This window comes from Coenobita brevimanus, chromosome 82, assembly GCF_032717465.1.
Source record: "Coenobita brevimanus isolate Jiangsu-jjx chromosome 82, ASM3271746v2, whole genome shotgun sequence".
Classification (NCBI taxonomy): domain Eukaryota; kingdom Metazoa; phylum Arthropoda; class Malacostraca; order Decapoda; family Coenobitidae; genus Coenobita; species Coenobita brevimanus.
The window spans coordinates 18,952,729-18,972,607 of NC_137035.1; the positions used below are offsets into that span (position 1 = coordinate 18,952,729).

The 19,879-nt window shown below is 41.8% G+C and overlaps 1 protein-coding gene and 3 non-coding genes across 4 annotated transcripts in view; 2 read left to right on the forward strand and 2 right to left on the reverse strand.

Annotated features, from left to right (window-relative positions):
• Positions 1-1,862: 1,862 nt before the first annotated feature.
• Positions 1,863-1,935, forward strand: TRNAK-CUU (transfer RNA lysine (anticodon CUU)). The gene has a single exon. It is a non-coding gene; the product is annotated as a tRNA-Lys (tRNA).
• Positions 1,936-2,089: 154 nt separating this feature from the next.
• TRNAG-UCC (transfer RNA glycine (anticodon UCC)) lies at positions 2,090-2,161 on the reverse strand. Its single transcript has one exon. It is a non-coding gene; the product is annotated as a tRNA-Gly (tRNA).
• Positions 2,162-3,005: 844 nt separating this feature from the next.
• TRNAF-GAA (transfer RNA phenylalanine (anticodon GAA)) lies at positions 3,006-3,078 on the reverse strand. The gene has a single exon. It is a non-coding gene; the product is annotated as a tRNA-Phe (tRNA).
• A 5,381-nt stretch (positions 3,079-8,459) lies between these two features.
• Positions 8,460-19,879, forward strand: part of LOC145409598 (PAX3- and PAX7-binding protein 1) — a 67,266-nt gene continuing 55,846 nt past the window's right edge. The window contains exons 1-4 of the mRNA XM_080279951.1: positions 8,460-8,685; positions 14,353-14,522; positions 16,449-16,614; positions 18,498-18,597. Coding sequence (XP_080136077.1) covers positions 8,475-8,685; positions 14,353-14,522; positions 16,449-16,614; positions 18,498-18,597 — 647 coding nt within the window. The 5' untranslated portion in view covers positions 8,460-8,474. The remainder of the gene's footprint in view (positions 8,686-14,352; positions 14,523-16,448; positions 16,615-18,497; positions 18,598-19,879) is intronic.

Here is a 19,879-nt window from a genome sequence, read left to right on the forward strand (position 1 = left end):
TTTGTCAAGGATTGGGAAGATTTGTGTTACTGAAATCACATACGACTGCTTTTCATTATTTCATTTTTGCACTTCATAATGCCTCAAAATATGCTCAACTCCTCAGTCCGATGAAGTACCGTAGTTTTCTTGCTTCGTTCATACCGTTATAGGAGCTTAATGGAGGCTTTTCGAACTGCAGAGTTTAACTACATAAGAACATTTAGAAAGAGGGAAACTGCAGTAGACCGGTTGACCTGATTCCTAGGAATCTTCTGTAAAAGAGTCACTATGCTCTGTAAAATAAGACAGGGATAGCAAAGACGACTGTCCCCCAACTCACTAAACCTTCTGTCCGGAACGGGCGAGAAAACTTAAAAAAAAAAAAAAAATGATAATGCAATCTAGCGGAAAAAATGATGTGGAAATTTTATAGGAAAGGACGAAAAGAAACATATGACTGTTGTCGTAGACGAGCCCTGAAAAAAGAAAGAAAATTTGAATTAGTGAATGGTACAGGTTTCAAGCCCAACCCCTGCATTACTCTCATATGCCCATCTTCAGTGCTTTCTTGAAAACTGTTAATGAAGGCGAAGTGGATCATCTTGCATTTCTTCTAATCCAGAAGGGTGGAGACAGGATGCCTTTTTATCCTGCCAAGGGATGCCTCAGAAGAATAACATAAAGTGACCAGTTCTTAGACCCTTTCCAGGCTTCGGTCCACTTGTCCAGGCAGTAGTACCACAGCAATGACGATCTCTGATGATAGACACGGGGTGGGGGGTAGGGGGGGGAGTGAGCCCACTGGGTACACCCCTGAGAGATACAGTCATGCTCTGGAATGTTCAGTAGGCCATCCCTGATGACATTTCAGTGGAATTCAGGTGGGTGCTCACAGCAGTGAGGTGAGGTTCTCTGTCGGTGGCGGCCTTTCATTCCCGTAAGTGTCTTCCAGAGGCCGTGGCATAGTTAACGTTAGTGACTTCTGTGTATACGTCTTTGGTGGTGGATGCCTGGAGGGGCTTGTCTTTGTGGCTGTCTTGACAGGGAGACTGTCCCCAGCTGGAAAGCAAGTTGGGGTTTTCCCAGCTCAGGGCAATACAAGTATGAAACTTGGATAGAAGTCCGGTGTGCCAATTATTTCTAACCCTCTGCCGTGATGGCACCTTCTGTTCCCAGTGTCATCGGGTTTTGTAGTATCTTCAGCATAGGCAGCACTGTTCGGGTGACGTTTCTCTCCTTTATGTTCTGCTCTTGTCTTTATAATAGTCTGTATGTCTCTCTTGTCTGTGCATCATAGTGACATTGACACACAACGCACCTGCTTGGGTGAGAGGATTGTTGTTGTGTCCCTAGGCTCATCTAAACGTGAATCCATTGAATTGGAGGCTAAGGTTTCCCTTCTGCAATTCACCTTCCTTCATCTGGAAGATATACTGGGAGCTGAGGAACGTTTCTGTAACCGGCCAGCGGAGCCACCCGATTATATCGTTGTATCAGTGTCATCACGTAAAGACATCCCTCTCTAGCACGGGAGAGGAGTACAAGATAACAGATGACTATTACAGAGGACCGGGCTGGGGGCTATAATTATCAATATCCATGCATAGAAGAGAAAGATGCGTAGACCACCTTGGGACATATGACTAACCCCTATAACTCGGTAGTCTTGGCAAATGACCACAAATCGATCACCATGTTGGGGGCAGAAATCCACACCCACCATCCGGTTCTAGATTTTGCATTATATGATGCAATACTGGGTCTAGCTCGGGGGAATTCCATTGTTTTTATATTCTGATCGATGAAGCAAACTTGTGTGGGGTGCAGATTTATCACCCAACTTTTCAAACATCTGTTGCTTTTTGGTATGGTGGTGTTGTGCCCGGCTAGCTCAGTCGGTAGAGCATGAGACTCTTAATCTCAGGGTCGTGGGTTCGAGCCCCACGTTGGGCGTATCACTTTTCGTTTTCATTCATGTCACGTATCCATATGACTGCCGTTGATGTTTGTTTTCTACTCGCGTGAAAGACAGCATTTTCTCTGAATACTCGCGATTTTTTGTTCCAAAATGAATGTGTGGTTTCCATACGACGAGAAAACGTACATATGCGATGGCCGGGAATCGAACCCGGGTCAACTGCTTGGAAGGCAGCTATGCTCACCACTATACCACCATCGCGGTAAGGAGTGACGACTGATACATCAGAGTAAATTTTTGATTGATCGCCCAGCAACTCCATGCCATAAATGAGGCATACATTGTAATATGGTCAGTTGAAATTCCGATGATTTGGCTGTTTATATGCAAGAGTAATGTCTCCTTTGACGGTGTTATTGTAGCTAATGCCAGACGAAGTGATTGATGGATGTCTATAACCCCCCATTAAACCAAGTTAACGTATTCTGCACGAGGTCTGACCATACCTGTACCTGAAGACAGGAAGAACATGGAATACAACTAACGTCGCCATACTACACGAGTTAATGAAGGTTGTTTCCTCCTCTGTGTGTGTGTGTGTGTGAGAGAGAGAGAGAGAGAGAGAGAGAGAGAGAGAGAGAGAGAACTGAAAGTAAAACCCATCTTGCGTAGCTTAGTGAGATGGTGCGACCACAATATAGTCGGCTTGTTTTCATCTGACGGAACTTGGTCACTTGCTCAGTATGAATAAGTCTGATATAGGAATGAATCTCCTTGGTTACTGGTCGTGAAATCAAATCTCCAGTCTGTCTACACCTGGCCATGTACCGAGCTAAAGGGGGATGGGGATCTCTGTCGTCATAGTAAATGCAATATGGTATTTTATTTTGGCAGATTTAGGAAGATTTTATCGTGACTAATGCCAGATTACTTTTCTGAGCTTAGGGAAATCTGGTAATCTACTGCCTACGGGGAAGCTATTTATTGGGAACCTTGAACAGTTTCGGCCCGACTTGGACATTCATCTTACGTTTTGATCTGTAAGTGAAGGCAGGGGGGCCCACTTTCTACCCTGTACGGTGTATGTCTAGAATGGTAGCAAAACTGCCCAGACCCGGGATCGAACCGGGGACCTTTAGATCTTCAGTCTAACGCTCTCCCAACTGAGCTATCTAGGCAGATGGTGGTTGGGAAGATTGCAATTTAATATATATATTTTTTCGAAAATTGTGGCCTTCACTTTTGTCATACTGATATTACAGTTCGTATCAGCAATTTCGGTAGTAATTGATCGATGGCTTCCACCGACTTTGGCGGAGGTACTGCATGAGAGTTTTTGTTGTTGCAACCCCAGGCTTAAGTATATGGATCCAGGCCACGGGAAACCGACCACTTTAACTGTAGTCAGAGGTTATACTGTGTTATTCTAATGTGGTGCATGGAGTAAGTGTACTGTGGTGTGGGGTGTTCCGTTACAGTGTAGGCTAAGTCAGCTGTATGTGAGTTGTATTTTGTGTTGGTATTGTAGCAGGGAAGGTTAGTGGTCTAGCTTATCGCTGTCAAGCTAGGTGCACTCCTGTCTCTCTGGGTATGGTAGTTTTTGAGGGTTATACGAGTAGACTATGTCGTGGTGGTTCATGAACGATGTTATTATAGGTTTTGGTTTGCCGTGGTGGCTTTGTATTTATGCATGTAGTACCTGTGGAGTGTGGTGTTGGTTGGATAAAATGGGATGTTTCAGAGATACTCTTGTGTAGACGTGTTGACCAGTTGTTCGTGTTTCGTTTCTTTGTGGAGCGGGGTGACGCAGCTGGAGGCCGTGCATCTGTTTGCGAGGGTTGATCTTGACTTGAAGAGGTGAACTATGTGCCTCATAATTTCGTATGACATCTGTTTGGAAGTATATTTGTTTCATAATATATAGGTGATGTAGCTTTGTGGTCTTTGTGTATCCTACTGTCATTCGTTTGTTGAAGCTTATCCATGTTTGTTTTTGTTAAGGTTGGGTCCTAGCTTGTCCTAATGTAATTCACATTTGTTCTAATGAACTGCTTACGGACGGTTTTCAAGTATTCTTTCTGTGGGATAAAGGTAGTGCCTGGGAGTCTTCGAGGTGTCGAGATTACGAGATACCTTCGCACTGATGTTACTTGAGTGCCGAGAAAGTTGTATGTGTGTGTCCAAAGTAAGTCTTAGAATTTGGGGGTGTCTTTCTAGTGGGATTGGTTGGTTAAAGACTTAGGTAACTAGAGAGCGTGTTTGAGGTTCATCTCTGTCAGGAGTCAAGAGGGCAGTGGTTTATTGGCTGGTGAGGCAGGCATTTTGTCTTGTCAGTGTAGGCTGAGTGTTCTAGTGAGCATAGGTAACAGCTGGAGTTAGGTAGTTGCTTGTTGAGTGTGGGGTGTTGTGAGGCTGTTAACAGGTCGCCGGCATAGGTCAATACTGTTACTGAAGGGGGAGTTGGTAGATCTTGGAAGAAAAGCCAGGCTGAAAAGCGAAGGTGAAAGTACTGAGCTCTGAGGAATATGTTGGATAGTATTCTAATTGACAGAGCTTTGATTTTGAGCACCTGGAGCACCTGGACTTACCTGCTTGAGTGGATGTTGGCCTTTATATATATATATATATATATATATATATATATATATATATATATATATATATATATATATATATATATATTTATTTCAAGGGGAGGCATATGCTCATACAACAAAAGGGTATGTTGTGCATGCTGAAAACTAAAAGATTAGCCTTTACGGCATATTGCAGACATTCAATGTAAGGTAACTAAGCCAACTCCGTGCCTTCTTTACCCTAGCACAGTTGTTAACTTTATAGACGGGTTTTATTCGCCCCAGTGTATTGTACAACTTTCATGTATGGGGAGGCTCCCCACATATACAGTACTATAGCTTGTCTCAACAAGGTGGAGTCAAAGGTTTTTCCTCTCATTAACACTCTTCCTCTTACTGGCTCCCTTCAACCTCTGTCTCCCTTTTATGTATCTACTTCAACGGTCACTGCTCCTCTGAACTGTCTGCTTGCATCCCTCCACCACTATGGCGGGCGCGTAGCACCCGCGTCTGTAGCACCCGCGTCTGTAGCAACAAACTCTCATCCCTTTTCTGTCCAACTCTTTAATGCAAGAGTTAATCCTTACTCCCAGCCCTTCATGTATGCAACAGGTCAACTCTGGTATTGTCTCCCTCTGTCTGTATTTCCTACGTGCCAATGATCTCCAGTCTTAGCGCAGTGTGCCCAGGCATCTCGGAATGAACGGATCTTGAATTTGGCTCTCTGTTATCTTGATTTTGTTTGCTCTTGGAGGGAACAATTTGCAGGCTCCTAGCCTTTGGTTCCTTCTTCCATGCATTAAAAAAAAAAGACATGCTTAAATCAGATGGTTATTTTTGAGCATATATAAAGACAAAGTTTAACCACTGATTATGATATTCTGTTATGAAAGTAAGTTAATACTCACACAAACGTTTGGTTGTGATACTGGTACGCCATGAGAGTAACAAGTGAAGAACAAAACCAGTGGAAATGCGATTATAAATGATTGAGGGTTTAGTGCGTAAAATGTATAGGTATGCAGTAAGAGATACCTGATTCACGAAAAATGTGGAGTAAGAAGTCCATTGATACTTGGTAGCACTTATACTGTAGAGTGTACTTAAATTATATAGTCATATGGAAAGAGTGGGTATAAATAAGGTGGTGAAAAGAGTACCGGTATGTGAGTGAGTTCGAATGTGGGAGAGACGTGGACAGTGGTAGGCTGAGAAGAATGTGTATGGACATGTTAAGAAGTGTGTGGGGAAGGGTTAGGGAAGCTGACAAAACTGGGGAACTGGCAAGAGATCGAGGTATTTGGGTGAATTTAGTACTAAGGAGTGCATGACAAGGGTGCACCCCCCCCCCTTTCCACATCTGACAGTCGTCGGATTGACTCAGGTACGGTAAACAGGAAACGAGGCTAAGTGTGGACAGGTATACCCATGAGCTGGATCCAGGATTGCAGGGGCTTGAATCTTGAATGAAAGGGTACCGTATGTGGCCCATTTTATTGAACATGCTGTTGATTAGTTCTCCCAGTGTCATATTTCCTTTATCTTACACTTCGGACCTTGCCTCACGCCACCTGAAGGTGGAAAAAAGAAGTGGGCTGATCATGATGAGAGGAGTGGATGAAACGGAGTGAATGAATGGTGATAATGGTACCGTATATGTGAGTGAGTTTGGTGAGAGGTGGTGTGGGGGGGCAAGAAGCAAACAGAATGTCTGTTAGTGAGTGTAAGACAGTGAGATACGGAAGTTGATGAAGCTAGGAAACTTAATTGAGTTGGATAACTTATGAACAGAGGAACACATGGCAAGTATTTGGCACCCCCTCCATTTTTTTTTTTTTTTTTTTTTTTTTTACGTGGTTGTCAATGGATTGGCTGTATCTGCGTGCAACATTTGTTGAAAAAACAAAAAATGTAGATAGGCCCATGAAGTGGAATCCGAATTGCAGGTGTCTGAATCAGGGACTTTTTTATTTCACGGGACATGCTGTTGATAGTTCTCCTCTCATGCTTTTTCTTTCTTGTTTTCTGGATGTGCCGCATCCCATCCTTGGATGGAAAAAAAAAAAAAAAAGTCAGGATGATGATTTTCCAGTGTCCACATAACGATATTATTTTATCCTTTAATGTCGTGAACAGATACAAATAAATTTGTTAGAAATTTAAATATAAAAATATGGGTAGTTCATGAAGTTAGAGAATACAGGTGTACCTTTTTGTAAGGTTCCATGGAGGCAGAAATGTATGTCGGTGGTGGTAGCAGCCTTGTGGAGGCAATAAATGTAATGCTGTGGCTGTGCCTCAGCCGGTAACTAAGAGCTGAGTATATGGTAGGAGCTTGGGCAGGAGCGCTGAAATGGCGTGTGCCGAACCCCAACGCAAAACATAAATAAGTAAATAATAAATGGAACACGTCCCCATAGAGTAATGGGACATGTGCCGAATCATTAATTGAGATGTGTATGCACGTGCCTGATTGGTTTCAGAGACATGCTGGAAGGAGTAGATTGGACTAACAAGTTGCAGTGCTGCAGCGAACAAGAGGTGAAGGAGTATTTCCGAGAACGTGGCTCCGTACCGACATTAGCACTGAGCTCTGTAGTATGGAGAGGCTTTTTCATGGGTAGCACCGCGTAATTTGTCAGTGGCAGCATGTTGCACCACGCCTGATGCCCATATTTTTTGTACTGAGCTGCTCGGTGGGTTTTTGAAAGCAGCCGATGATTCCGGAAAATATAGTGCCGTGGTCCACTGTGCAGCTTGCGGATGCAAAAATGGGCACAGGAATTCATCGAAGAGAGATGGCATTATCGTACATTTCACAAGTAAGAAAATATATCTTGCTACTAATGTTATAAGATTACCGCCCCGTGGGGAGGGGCGGGAAGATTCTTCCCTAGTATCTCTATGTATGAGGCGACTAAAAGGGGCCCATGCATCTCCAGTCTTTCTCTCCATGTCCTCTTCTGTTCACACTTTCTTGTAGATATTTCCATGTCTTTTCCGGCCTTTATCACTTTGGACATTGGGTTTCATTGCATGGGTAGTGTGCGGACTTCCCACACCATTTCAACACCATTGCTTAGACGTAAAACAACTTCAACATCACTGTCATTTCAACGTTAATAACCAACTACCTTTTCCCTTTCTGCCGTTACCTTTCTCTGCCGTAGTCCCATAAAGGGTAAGTTCAGCACTGCAGCAACCTATGGCGTTGTGGTAAAAGTTGAACTAGGCAGGGGAAAAAAAAAAAAAGACCCATATAATATGTGAACGGAGATAGCCTCTCCAGACTTTAGAGCTCACTGCGTGATAACCTGCCATTCCCCTTATTGGGGTTAGGGGAGTCTAGGAACGATTGTGGATTGCATCTCCATTGTTCGGGTACTGTTGTTGCTACCGCGTGGTGTTTCACCCGCGCGGTGATGGTGGGTTAAGCTTCTGATAAGGGTGTCTGAGCAACCACCAAGGGAGAAAGATGAGAAAGGGAAGCGGGAGGGGGAGGTTGAGAAGGAGAGGGGATGAAGGATAATGTAGGAGGTAAGATGGAGGATGAACCCAAGGTGTTTTGATTTACTCAGATAGTCCTCATTGTAAGCCTGTCGGCAGCGTGGTGCAAGGTGATGAATGTTGGCCATTGATCCTTGCATTTCTTCAGTAAAAATATTACACTAAGTTGATTATATAAAACTGATGGCTCTTAATCACCGCTATGTTTGTAATAATTTTGTATTTCTATGTAATAAAGTAAGTATTCTTGTAGGAGCACACTAAAGTTGATTATATAACATTGATGGCTCTTAATCACCGCTGTCTTTATAATAATTCTGTATATCTGTGTAATAAAGTAAATATTCTACTAGGAGCACACTGAATATATAATTAACTTAGATACATGATAATGCTATATTTTTTGTTTGTGAAATAATTGCGGTAGTATGAGTCGGAAGATTTAGCATCCCTCATTATTGTTGTGACCGTCGAGAGGTGTGAGCAACGAGATGTTTAAGAAACGGAAGAATACAAATATCCGTCAACGGAGGCTGAGTGAGGATGAGGCTGTGGCTGAGAATGATGGTGTGGTTATCATGGCGACTGATGACAGTAATTCCAATCCAGCTCCGTTAGTGAAAAGGGAGAAAAAGAAGGTGAAAAAGGAGGCGGTAGAGCAGAAGAAGCAATCTGTTCTTAGTTTCGAGGACGAGCTTGAAGGTTGGTTTAATTTTATAATGCTTTTTGTTTGTTCAATCTGTCGTACTTGTTAAGGCTATTTGTGAAGCCATAGTATTATTTTTTTCCACAACTGATATTTGAATAATAATGCAGTGTGGGAAAAACCCAACCTTACGGTACAGTTACTTTGTGATGGACGATACCCATTTTTTTTTAAATCGATATTTGGATTACTTCGCCAGCCAGTAATTGAATACATTTCAGTTACTTTCTGTTGTCAAAACAATTATGGGATAAGAGAAAATGGTCAGTGTTCACCCTCTCCCATCCTAATCCAGACATTTCAAGCTTGGGATAAGGAAAAATAAAATCAATAGTTATGGTATGTGAAAATTTTATTTACTCGGTGAAGCTGCACGTGCGCTTCCATGCATATAATTTACATTTGTATTTTTTTCTCATTAATCTTTAATTATCATCATAGTGAGGGATTTTAAAAGTTGGGGAAGTGCATAATTCTGAAAATATAAAATACTGTATACAACCTCATCAGTTTTTGATGCAGAGTGTGGCAAATAATGGCTGACCGAAATGATCGATTCTTGAATTTGGCTCTCTCTTGTATTTTGTTTTTCTCTTGGAAGGAACAATTTTGCTGGCTCGCAGCCTTTGGTTCCTTCTTCCTGACACCCCCCCCCCAAAAAAAAAAAAAAAAAAAAAAAACTTTCAAGTTGATGTGGCTCTGTGGTCAGTTTGTCACTAAGCCTGGTGCTCCTACAAATGTAAACTCAACCTAACCTAACTAACTGGTACAATATAGGGATGACTGGGTTTTGAGTGTGAATCAACTTAATCCCCCGAACAGGATGCCATTGTTGCTGCAGCAAACCTGACTTGGTGCTCTTGGTAACACAGTGTTAGTTCTGAGAGTTTTGGCATCATAAATGAAATACAGTATATATATATATATATATATATATATATATATATATATATAAGTGTGAAAGTTAATCCCTGTCATGAAATTTTCACCCTTTGTTAATGGAAGTTCTGCAGTTTGTCCATTTACCCTTATTAATCGAAGATTATTGCTAAAGAGTATTCCAACATTGTAATTTATAAAGTTGATAATGAATTTTGAAGGAGCAAAAGAAAAACAGTTCTACCGTACCCTCGCGTCCAAGACGGTAACATTGTCGCCTGATAGTCCCATCTAGTACAAAAAACGTCTTGGACCAACACAAGACCTTATGGAAAAAATTAATATTGTCACAAAATCTTCAAAAATTGCCCCTAAAAACATCACCCTAGACCTGTGTTGGCACCAAAACAAATTTCCTCATCTTGAAAGTGTGTTTCTGAGCTTATCTCCAGTTTAGTATCCTGAGGTAGATGGCGGCACTGCAAGGGGTTAGCAGACGGTTTCCTAGGCATGGTTGCATAAGGATAGGAAGTAACCTAGGAGCAAAAGTTGAATGCGACATGTGGTGTGTCCACGAGGCTCTGGTGAGAGACAAAAACAAGCCCCTCTTGCTCATCAGGTGACCTGATGCCAATATTTTATTGGACAACATTGCAACCATGTCACTCTCCCGGGTGCAGGAACCGTGTTGGGCCGGGTGAGATCGTCATAGCTATATTCTCCTTAGAATTGGGGCATTATGAACTGTTGGTTCTGCATTGGATGTTTGCAACCATATTACAGAAATATTTGGGATTATCATTTATGGTCTCCGTCTTGGATGCGAAACGTCTGGGACAAATGCGTCTTGGACGCGAGGGTACTGTATTTAGAACTGAGGACTTGTCATTTTTTCCACTCTGCATATTCTGTAAGATGTGGCAACTGGGCACTTATTTGGAAACTGGTCACACACTTATTTGCAAACTTCCCTTTATAAAACCTGTAAAAGCTTTAATTTTCTGATCTTTTCTGGTGATAATTGTAAAGCTAAGTCCCCCAGCAATAACATACTGGTCTGTCTATCTATCTATAGCCCGACGCCCTAATCCCGCAATGGGTGGCCGCAGACAAAACTCCTCCAAGTCGCTCTTGTCACCCACCGTTTGACTACCCTCCCCCCAACTCACCCCCCCTCCCTCATACCCTCCCCCCAACTCACCCCCCGTCCCTCATATACCTCTCAACTCCATCCCTCCACCTCATCCTCGGTCTACTCCTCCCTCTCCCTCCCTCCACCTCACCTACATACACCCTCTTAGTCAGTCGTTCATTCTCCATTCTCTCCACATGTCCAAACCACCTCAGTGTATTTCTCCTAATCTTCTCAACCACGTCCACCCCACAACGTTCCTTCACTTCTTCATTCGTTAACCTGTCCCTTCATGTCACTCCACATGCTCCTCTCAGTAACTCATTTCCACTGCTCTCACTCTTGACTTGTTCCCCTCTTGCAAGGTCCATGCCTCGCTTCCATACGTCAGGGTAGGGATCACAATACTATCATGCAGTGACTTCTTAACTTCCATACTCACCTCCCTATTTCTCATCACTGCTTTCAGTGAACCAACAACCTTCCTTCCCTGCTGTACCCTTTCTGTACATACTGGTACCTCAAAATATACAGTTAGAAATGGGTAAAAGTAGTCCACTGACCCTTGCGAGCATACGAGTGACAGTTTCAAGAACATGCCAAATCCCCAACATTGGAAACACAAAGGGTAAGTTTCCTTCATTAAAAGTTAGCTAGAAAACTCTACTTAGGCCCATTTACTCGACATTATCAAGGTCGGATGGGAACTAAAGTCACGGCTTGCGACTCTGTGGTTGTCATTATTGTGTCCTGGCAATGTACCCATCAACAGTGCCTCCAATTTCGTGTAAAATATGATACGCCTGTCATTTGTATACAGTATAATATATTCATGTATAACAGTATTCATGTATGATATATTCATGTACAATATATGATTCGTGTATGATATACGAAGTTGGACGCACTGTTGACAGGTAGGTTTCCAGGGTACAATAATGACAACCTCAGAGTTTGGCATTGCGTCTGTGTAACATGTTTCTACAGCTAAGCATTACTGGGTAGGCTAATGGCAAGGGTAACTCAAGGGGGATAACTGGGTGCTTTGGGGAGGGGCATCTGGGTGCATTAATTAATTACAGTATCATTATTTAGCATCTGAATATGTCTCAGAGACTCCTTTTTATCTGTTGTTATATTGCAAGTCTCAGGGATGCACCAGGCTCAGAATCTTTTAAAATGCTGTGTTTGGTCATTTGCCCACAGAACCGCAGTGATGGTGAGTACTTAAAAAATCGTGAGTAGCGGGAACACACCTGTTTTTCCTGCTTACCATAATGTCGCCCAAACCTTGAAAAACCAACCTAACCTGTTCTAGAAGCCAAACACTTTGACTAGAAACGTTTCTTAGTTTGTTTAACTTGGTGTATTAAAAGTTTCCATAACGTTAGCCTGCGTTAGAAGCAGTCGTACTCCTGGTTTGGAGGATTATACCAATTTGAGGTCTTTATATACTGTACCACCATGTTTAACATGTAATGCCTGCATAAGTTTATGTTTTTAGTAGCACTCAACTGTAATAATCCCCTTTATATAGTCAAAGGAGTTGCATTTTTATCCGTGTGTTCCCTGATGACTGGAATCTTTTGTGGTACTGTACATTTTAGGCACCAGGTGTTAGAATTGTCTATTTTAGGTACTGAAATCTGAAAATAGTAATACCTGCCTAAGTTTACGTTATTTTTTAGCAGTCAACAGTAATGAGCACCTTCATACAGTAATAAAAAGGTCTGGGTGCCTGGTTGCCCCATTGTGTAGGGTAAGCGGGCACCCACCTTGTTTTATTTCTAAGCAAGTTGTTTTTTTATCCTTTGGTATGTGTCTGGTTTCAAAAGGTAACCCTAAATGAATCCTTTAAAAACATTTTTCACTTTTTCAAAATTCCTGACGATCTCTATTGTATTGATGAAAAGAAGTAAAAATTGTGCCCAGTTGCCCCATCTTATGGTACGCCATCAGTTTCAAGCTTCTTTTTGTTTTACAGATATTTGAGTAAGTAATGCAGATACCATCAAAAAGTAGCTCTTCATTTATTAGCCAGAAAAGAATTCGATTTTTACACTTCTATAATACAAATATGTTTGTAATAAAGTAGTTAATGCTGTGAGTAATAATTTAGTAATTGATTACTTAATTGAAATTGTTTAGAGAAGAATTTATTATATCCACCATTGCTGTTACCCCGATTGTCTTTAACTTCAACATAAGTATTAAGTTCATACAGTTTTAAGCAATTCTCCTCTTTACACATCCATCACATGAATAAGGAGGGGGACTTTAAAGCATGTAGCTTGTAATATTAAAATTAGGTTCCGGTTAGTTGACTTTAACATAGATGCAGTAAAAGATGGAGACAGGAGCTGGAGGATCTCCCATTTTCCCTCCACCCACGTCCTTTTTTACTTATTCAGTAAAAAAAGCATTTTTGATGGATGCTCAGACAAGAGAAAGTTCATAGAATTGCAGAAGTTCAGTAATGAGCATATTAATTGCAATATCTATTAGTTGGGTGTAATTCCAAAAATTTACTGGTTTATGAAGTCGAGGGAGTGAGTACAGTAATTTTTACATCATTAAATTTCAATCGTGCACCCATAGAAATTAATTATGAAGGTCTAACCAAATGGTATCAAGCCAAACCATGAAGCAGGTCTTTGATCCTAACTTAAATCCCCTGTGGCCTTAAAAGGTGATTGAAATATATTTTTATGGAGGGTCAGCCATGTCTGCTACATTCTCAGCAGCGGTGGGTCTCCCACCGCTGCTGATAATGTTTCTGCAGATTCTGCGGGAGTCCCAAGTGTGGTTAATAGCAGTCCCACCAGTCAGAGTAAATTATACTTAAACATGATGCATCTTAAGTGAGAATAATATGTTGAATTATATATATATATATATATATATATATATATATATATATATATAGGTATATATACAGTATATATGCAGTACCGAGACATACTTACATATATACACAATGCACTCACTAGTTATGTGCCTAACTGGTACCACAATTGCGTTGCGAAACTGTACATCGCGAAACTCGTGCGTATGCTTTACATGTTATAAGTGGTAATTGGTTCTGGGGTTAGCCACCTCATTCCCCTTTAGCTACCCTTAGATGACACAATACCCCTACTATAAATTACATGCAGTTAATCAGACATATATTACTGAGCCGTAATACTAAAGAGTACTAACATTGACACATGGGCTGAACTGCTTGTTGAGGCTTGAAGATGAGTTCCGAGGCTGGGATGGTGTTTTGTTACCACCTGCCCCCTCACTGCTCCCTGCCTCCTTTATTGAGTCCCCCACACCACCATTTCCTGATGCCTCAACATTAAAGCCCTTAGTATCCAGTGGGAGCTCATCAAGCTCACCAATGTCATGAACAAGTGACTGAGGGCATGTGTATGCATGTGATCACTCACCACCAGGGCTTGCAAAACTCATAGTAAAATCGCTAGACTCCTTGCAGAAGTACATTCCTTTGTATCACGAAACTGCTATTTGCGAGAAGTATATTTTGCGAAGCTAGTGAGTGCACAGTGTGTGTGTGTGTATATATATATATATATATATATATATATATATATATATATATAATGTGTGTGTGATTTATTCATTCTTTATCTCTTATATACCACAGCTGATGATGGCATCATCTTCCAAGAGAAGAAGTCTAGCTTGAGCTACAAATTGAGGAAAGAGATGAAGAAGGAAAGGAAAGAAAAGAGAAGAGAAGAAAAGGAAAAACAAAGACAAGCAGAGGGGAAGGAAAAGAAGGACAAGAATGGTGGACCAACACTGTCAGAATTGGTATGGTGAGCGTGCCAGTTAGTGGAATGTATGCGCACCAAGACATTGTCTGTTCTCTATTACTGGTACACATTAATAGTCCATGAGGCCCACTTCTGAACTGAACTATCTTCCTGGAGGAAGAGTGGAAGCCTGAATTAATTTGTTGGAATACAAGTTAAGAAAATACATCTGTAGCAACAGCAGTGCAAGTGAAAATAGAAGTGGAAGAATGTAGTAAAGGTTTGGGGGAGGTGTGGTGCCTGGTGGTCTAGAGGTTAGCGTGCTCCAGTAGGAGTGACAGCCATGCGGTGGTTTGAGCCTCAGGATTTTTTTTTTTTTTTTTTTTTTTTTTTTTTTTATAATAATAATAATAATGCTGTCCAGAAAAGTACATTAGGCTAGTCTTCAGCCCTGTAATGCCCTCTGTAAGTTCTTGGAGCCTGAGGCAAGGCAACTGTAGTTCAGTACATTTAGGGTAAACAACCTGCCTACTTTCTCTTGTGGCATTGTATATATTTTAAACTCTGAGTCACCTCTTGGGAGTTAAATTCATGCAAGATAGTAAGTTAGTAGGGCCAACACTCTTACTGGATTGTTCATACCACTAGGCTGCCAGGCGTATTGATGGGATTAAATATTTTAGAAGTACAGGGGAGTTGCAGTAGATCTAAACTAGAGCAGTGTCAAGAGAATCTGAGATTTCCCTCACTCCCACAGTGTGTGTGTGTGTGTGTAATTGAACTTGCATTAACCTGTTTTATTAACACTTACAGTCAGGAAAAATCTGTTATTTATTTTGGCTGTCAACAGTCTATTTAAATCAGGAGTGTGTAAGTTCTGAGAATGTTACTGCTGTCATCATTGACCCTCTCGTGATCAGGATAACTTCAATACAGTTTTCTGTTCCAGCTAACACCAGTTTTATTCAGCCAAGAGCAAATTCTAAGAGCTTGTGGTAAATTGCTCTCAGAAATTCCTGATGGTGAAGGAATTGATGTTACCTTCATCTATTTTAAAGCAGGAAACTGGTTTATTTCATAACTAATAATCCAACTATGAGCCTAATCTGCTTCACAAATACAGGTGTATTAAGAGTATGGTAATAATGGTTGAAATGTATTTGTTCAATATTTGGTGGACATAGTGTTAAGAGAACTGCTTGATGTAAGCCATATACAGTAACGTACTGGCAGAAATGCAGAATCAAGGATGTTTTCCAAATTATCAATTTATTTCCATGTGGTATGTGGTAGCTGGGGGCGCTCACCATCCACTTACTCGATGTAGTGCTGCTCTCGGGTGTCTGCCCATTCCTCTCTTCCATCTTTCTTTCCTTCCATCCTCTTCTGTCTTTCTTTCATTCTTTCCTTGTCCTTCTGCCTACGGGTGACTTTGCACTCCCTCCTCTGATTTTCTTTCCTTCATTCTTTCCTTTTCCTTCTGCCTGTGGGTGACTCTACACTGAGTGACAAGTTAAATGGTTTCCTGTACACCAGGAAACCATTTACTATGCTGGGTGGTAACTATATAGCCAAAGTTTGGCACCTAGTGGTTTAGTGAGTAATTATTGCGCTCCAGTCGGATTGAGCCGGTGAAGGTTTATATCCAAGGGGTGGTTGGGGTTGATTGCTCATATAATGCCACTCAGGGATGAGTGAGGCTGGTCACTCTCATCTTAAATGTCGAGACCAACTGCCTAGCCCTGGGCTCCTACGTTCCTCATGGGGCAATGTAGGATTGGATGATTTCCATATGGTACAATTGGAATGTTAATAAAGTTATACTGTAGTCATATATCCATAATAGGTAAAATGGTCTCGTATAGGTAATTATTTTGCAATTACTGTGCACATAAGTCTCCAAAGAGAGAGAGAGAGAGAGAGAGAAAGAGATAGCACTGGCAGCATAAATTGAAGACTTACTGTGTTGTTTCTTTTCCTCCAGGATGAGCTAGGAATAAGAATAGTAAATGGACGTGAGGCAGAAAGCATTGCAGCACAGCCTGGAGACTCTGATGATTCAGATGATGGTGTTCCAGGGAAGCATAAGTTCCGGCCTAAAGGAACTAAGACTTCACAATCACTTGATCCATGGAAGAGGATGTTGCAGAGTAAGTTAAAGGATGTTGGGAGAAGGAGTGGATAAAGATTTTGGAAGTGAATGAAATAGGAAAATTATGTACAGTCGACCCTCTGTCTTCGCGGGGGTTAGGGGCCTGAGACCCCCGCGAAGATCGAAAATCCGTGTAAAATTGGTGCCCCCCTAAAAACACCCCTAGCCCCCCATTTCCTTCTTTAATGAAAGAAAACCCCTGTGTGCATGACAATAAACACTTTATTTATAATTAAAGCATGAAAAAAAATAGGTTAATTGCGTAGGTGGATGGCCACTCACACCGCTTGTCACAGCTACACTCTCACCCTCCACCACCTTTACCAGGATTTTCCCTCCCATAACTTGTCCAGCAATTCTACCTTCTCCAGCAGGGTCATTACCTTCTTCTGGCGCTTTGGGGTGCCTTCAGATGTCTTGGCTGCTCTCTTAGGGCCCATGGTAGATAAAATGATCATGTCACGGAGAGATCAGCGAGTACAAGCATACACAAGCGTGGTCACAGTGAGAATGGGTTTTGGGACAATTCGCCGTCAAGTCAATTCGCAGTCACAACAATAACAAGACAATTCGCCGTCAGGACGATTCCCCGTCATTTATTTACATACTATAATAGTCTTTTAAATATACGAGTTTTGAAAGAAAAGTGGTGGTGGTTTATTGTTTTTATAATAAATGTAGTGACATCTGTTGAGGCTCAGCCATATCTTTCCCCACGGTTTGCGTCCACTATGACCGATCAGAATAACACGTTGGATATTATCATTTGAGATGAATAAATACTTGTACCTCTGCAGAGTTGTTTTAAAATATACCCAGGATGTTGTAGTACCAATGAAAATTAATGAAGACAGCTATGGGTGACGCTAGAATATAATTCAAAGTCGACTACAGTGAAGTAGAAACACGTTAATTATTTGCTAAAAGTGCAACTTATAAATGATATCCAAAGCCTGCGCTATTGAATGAACATAGACTTTGATAGATCCCCCTGAAAATTAGTTATTAAAGTATTAATTATTCAAAAATAAGAATATTTATAGAATGACGGGGAATCGTCCAGGGTGCGAATTGTCCTGACGGGGAATCGTCCATGTTTTGACGGCAAATTTTATGAGGGCGAATTGACTTGACGGTGAATTATCTTGGAACCTGAGAATGAGAGAGCCTGCTGCAAGAGATTCAAAACAATGCGGGGGTGGCGTGGGTGGCACTGCGGGCGGTATGCAGCATGTTGCGCGCGATTTGAATGTGTTTCCATTTTTCTCTGGACTTCAAAAAAGATGATTTGGTTTCCCTGGTGACAAACCACGAACAATCGAAACCGCAAACAGAGGAACCGCGAGGACAGAGGGTCGACTGTACTATAAGACGTCTTTCCTAAGATGTTTGGATGACCTTTGTTTTACAGGGGGTGAAGGGTGTTTTTGCAAAATCAAGTTCCCCAGACTATTCCCTGCATCAGTATGGGATCAGTGTCATGCCCTTTGCTGACAGCTGTTCAGTACCATACTCTGCCAAGTGATATCATGGGATGGGATACCAAATTATAATCATACTTCATGTATCATGGGTATACAGCAAATCATCATCCAGACCTCCTTTTCCCCTGGAAGGTGAGGATAGACAGGGTCTAGAGAGCCAGAAAAAAAATTGTAGCCACCAGACAATTTTATTAATTTTAGAAGAGCACCCAAGTAGTGAAGTGGTTACGTATTGCTGTAGCCAACCTTTCCAAGTAAAACATCTCTGTTTAGCTAATAAAAATTCTCTGGAGGTACCAAGAATAATGTAGAAGTACAGTAATCAGATTGAAGGGATTAATATGTGTATATCACTCAAACTTTGGTATTCATTGTTCCATCCTTGGTGTTATTTCAGGTGGTCAGATCCCTGATGCCAACATGATTCACGCTATCCGCAAGAAGCGACAGCAGGCCAGGGAACAGGGAGACGTAATACCTCTGGATGATACAGTGAGGTAAGGAAAACTCAAACACCAATTGCATTTCATGTTTAACCAGTCCATGGCCACCGGGATCGAACGACATTTTTTCGTAGCATGGCTGCCAGCGTCGATGTAGCGCAACTTGTAATAAATTATGAAAATTTGGGGAAAGTGAATGAACATCTAGGACGTCTTGAGACTGAAGTACACTACACTCCCACACGCCCCATCTGTCAGTTCAGCGCTTGCTGTCGTGATGAATGGACATTCGATTATCGCTTGTGGCCATGCCTCGACCCCTAGCACATCCGGTCTCTGCGCACGTGTAGGCTCCTGACCAACCCTAAAATCAGGTTGGAATTGTTCCCCAGGGGTGAGGAGAGTGACTTCGACGGGTTTGAGTCTGAGGAGGAGTGTGCCAGTAGTGCCAACGAGCTTAGTGATGAGGAGAGTGAGTGGTACAGTCAGACCCTGATATATGAAACCCCTAGATGCGATACCCCAGCTTAGCAGGGGGGGTAGAAATGCTACCATACCCTGCCTAACAATGGCAAAACCCAGGCTTAACAATGAGTTTTGATTTTTTTTTACTGATTTGGATGATACATTACACCAAAATCTTGTGTTTAGTTTGATTTACAAATTGTTTTTAGACTTAGATTAATGTGTTTTAGTCATAGGTGTGGTGAACATTGTCATTTTGGGGTACAGTTTTCTAAGTTTGATTTTTTCCATGCTGTACTTATATTTGATGATATTCAGATTTTTGGGTTTAGGTTCATTATAAACTGCTTTTAGGCTTAGTTTAGCTTGTTTTAAAGCTATTTTGGGGTTCAGGTTTGCTAGAACTTTGTTTTTGGACTCATTTGGGTGGGTTTAGGACTTGTTTGGGAGGGGACCCAAGGCTCAAAAACGCATCCCTATACTTCACATGTTAAATCAACCCCGAGATACAATTCCCCACCAAGCGATGGGTTTTTACTGAACCAGTTGCATAGTTAAACTGGGGTATACCTGTATAGAATACTACCCAAAGAGGGGGACAGTGATGGCGATTCTTCCAAGAGTGGGGACGATGCTCCACCTAAGCATCGTTGAATGTTATACCACCATCTAAAAAGAAGAGAATGGTGGCGAAACAACTATTCCCTGCAGGAAAGAAGAGCATTAGAGGAAAATGTGCCCCCAGTGCAGAAGCACCAAGCTCGTACCGCCGCGCCTGCTCCTCCTCCACCACCACAGCCCTCCACCTCATGTCTTCTCACCGCTTCCCTCCACCACACATGCCCTCTCACCACTTCCCTCCACCTCATGT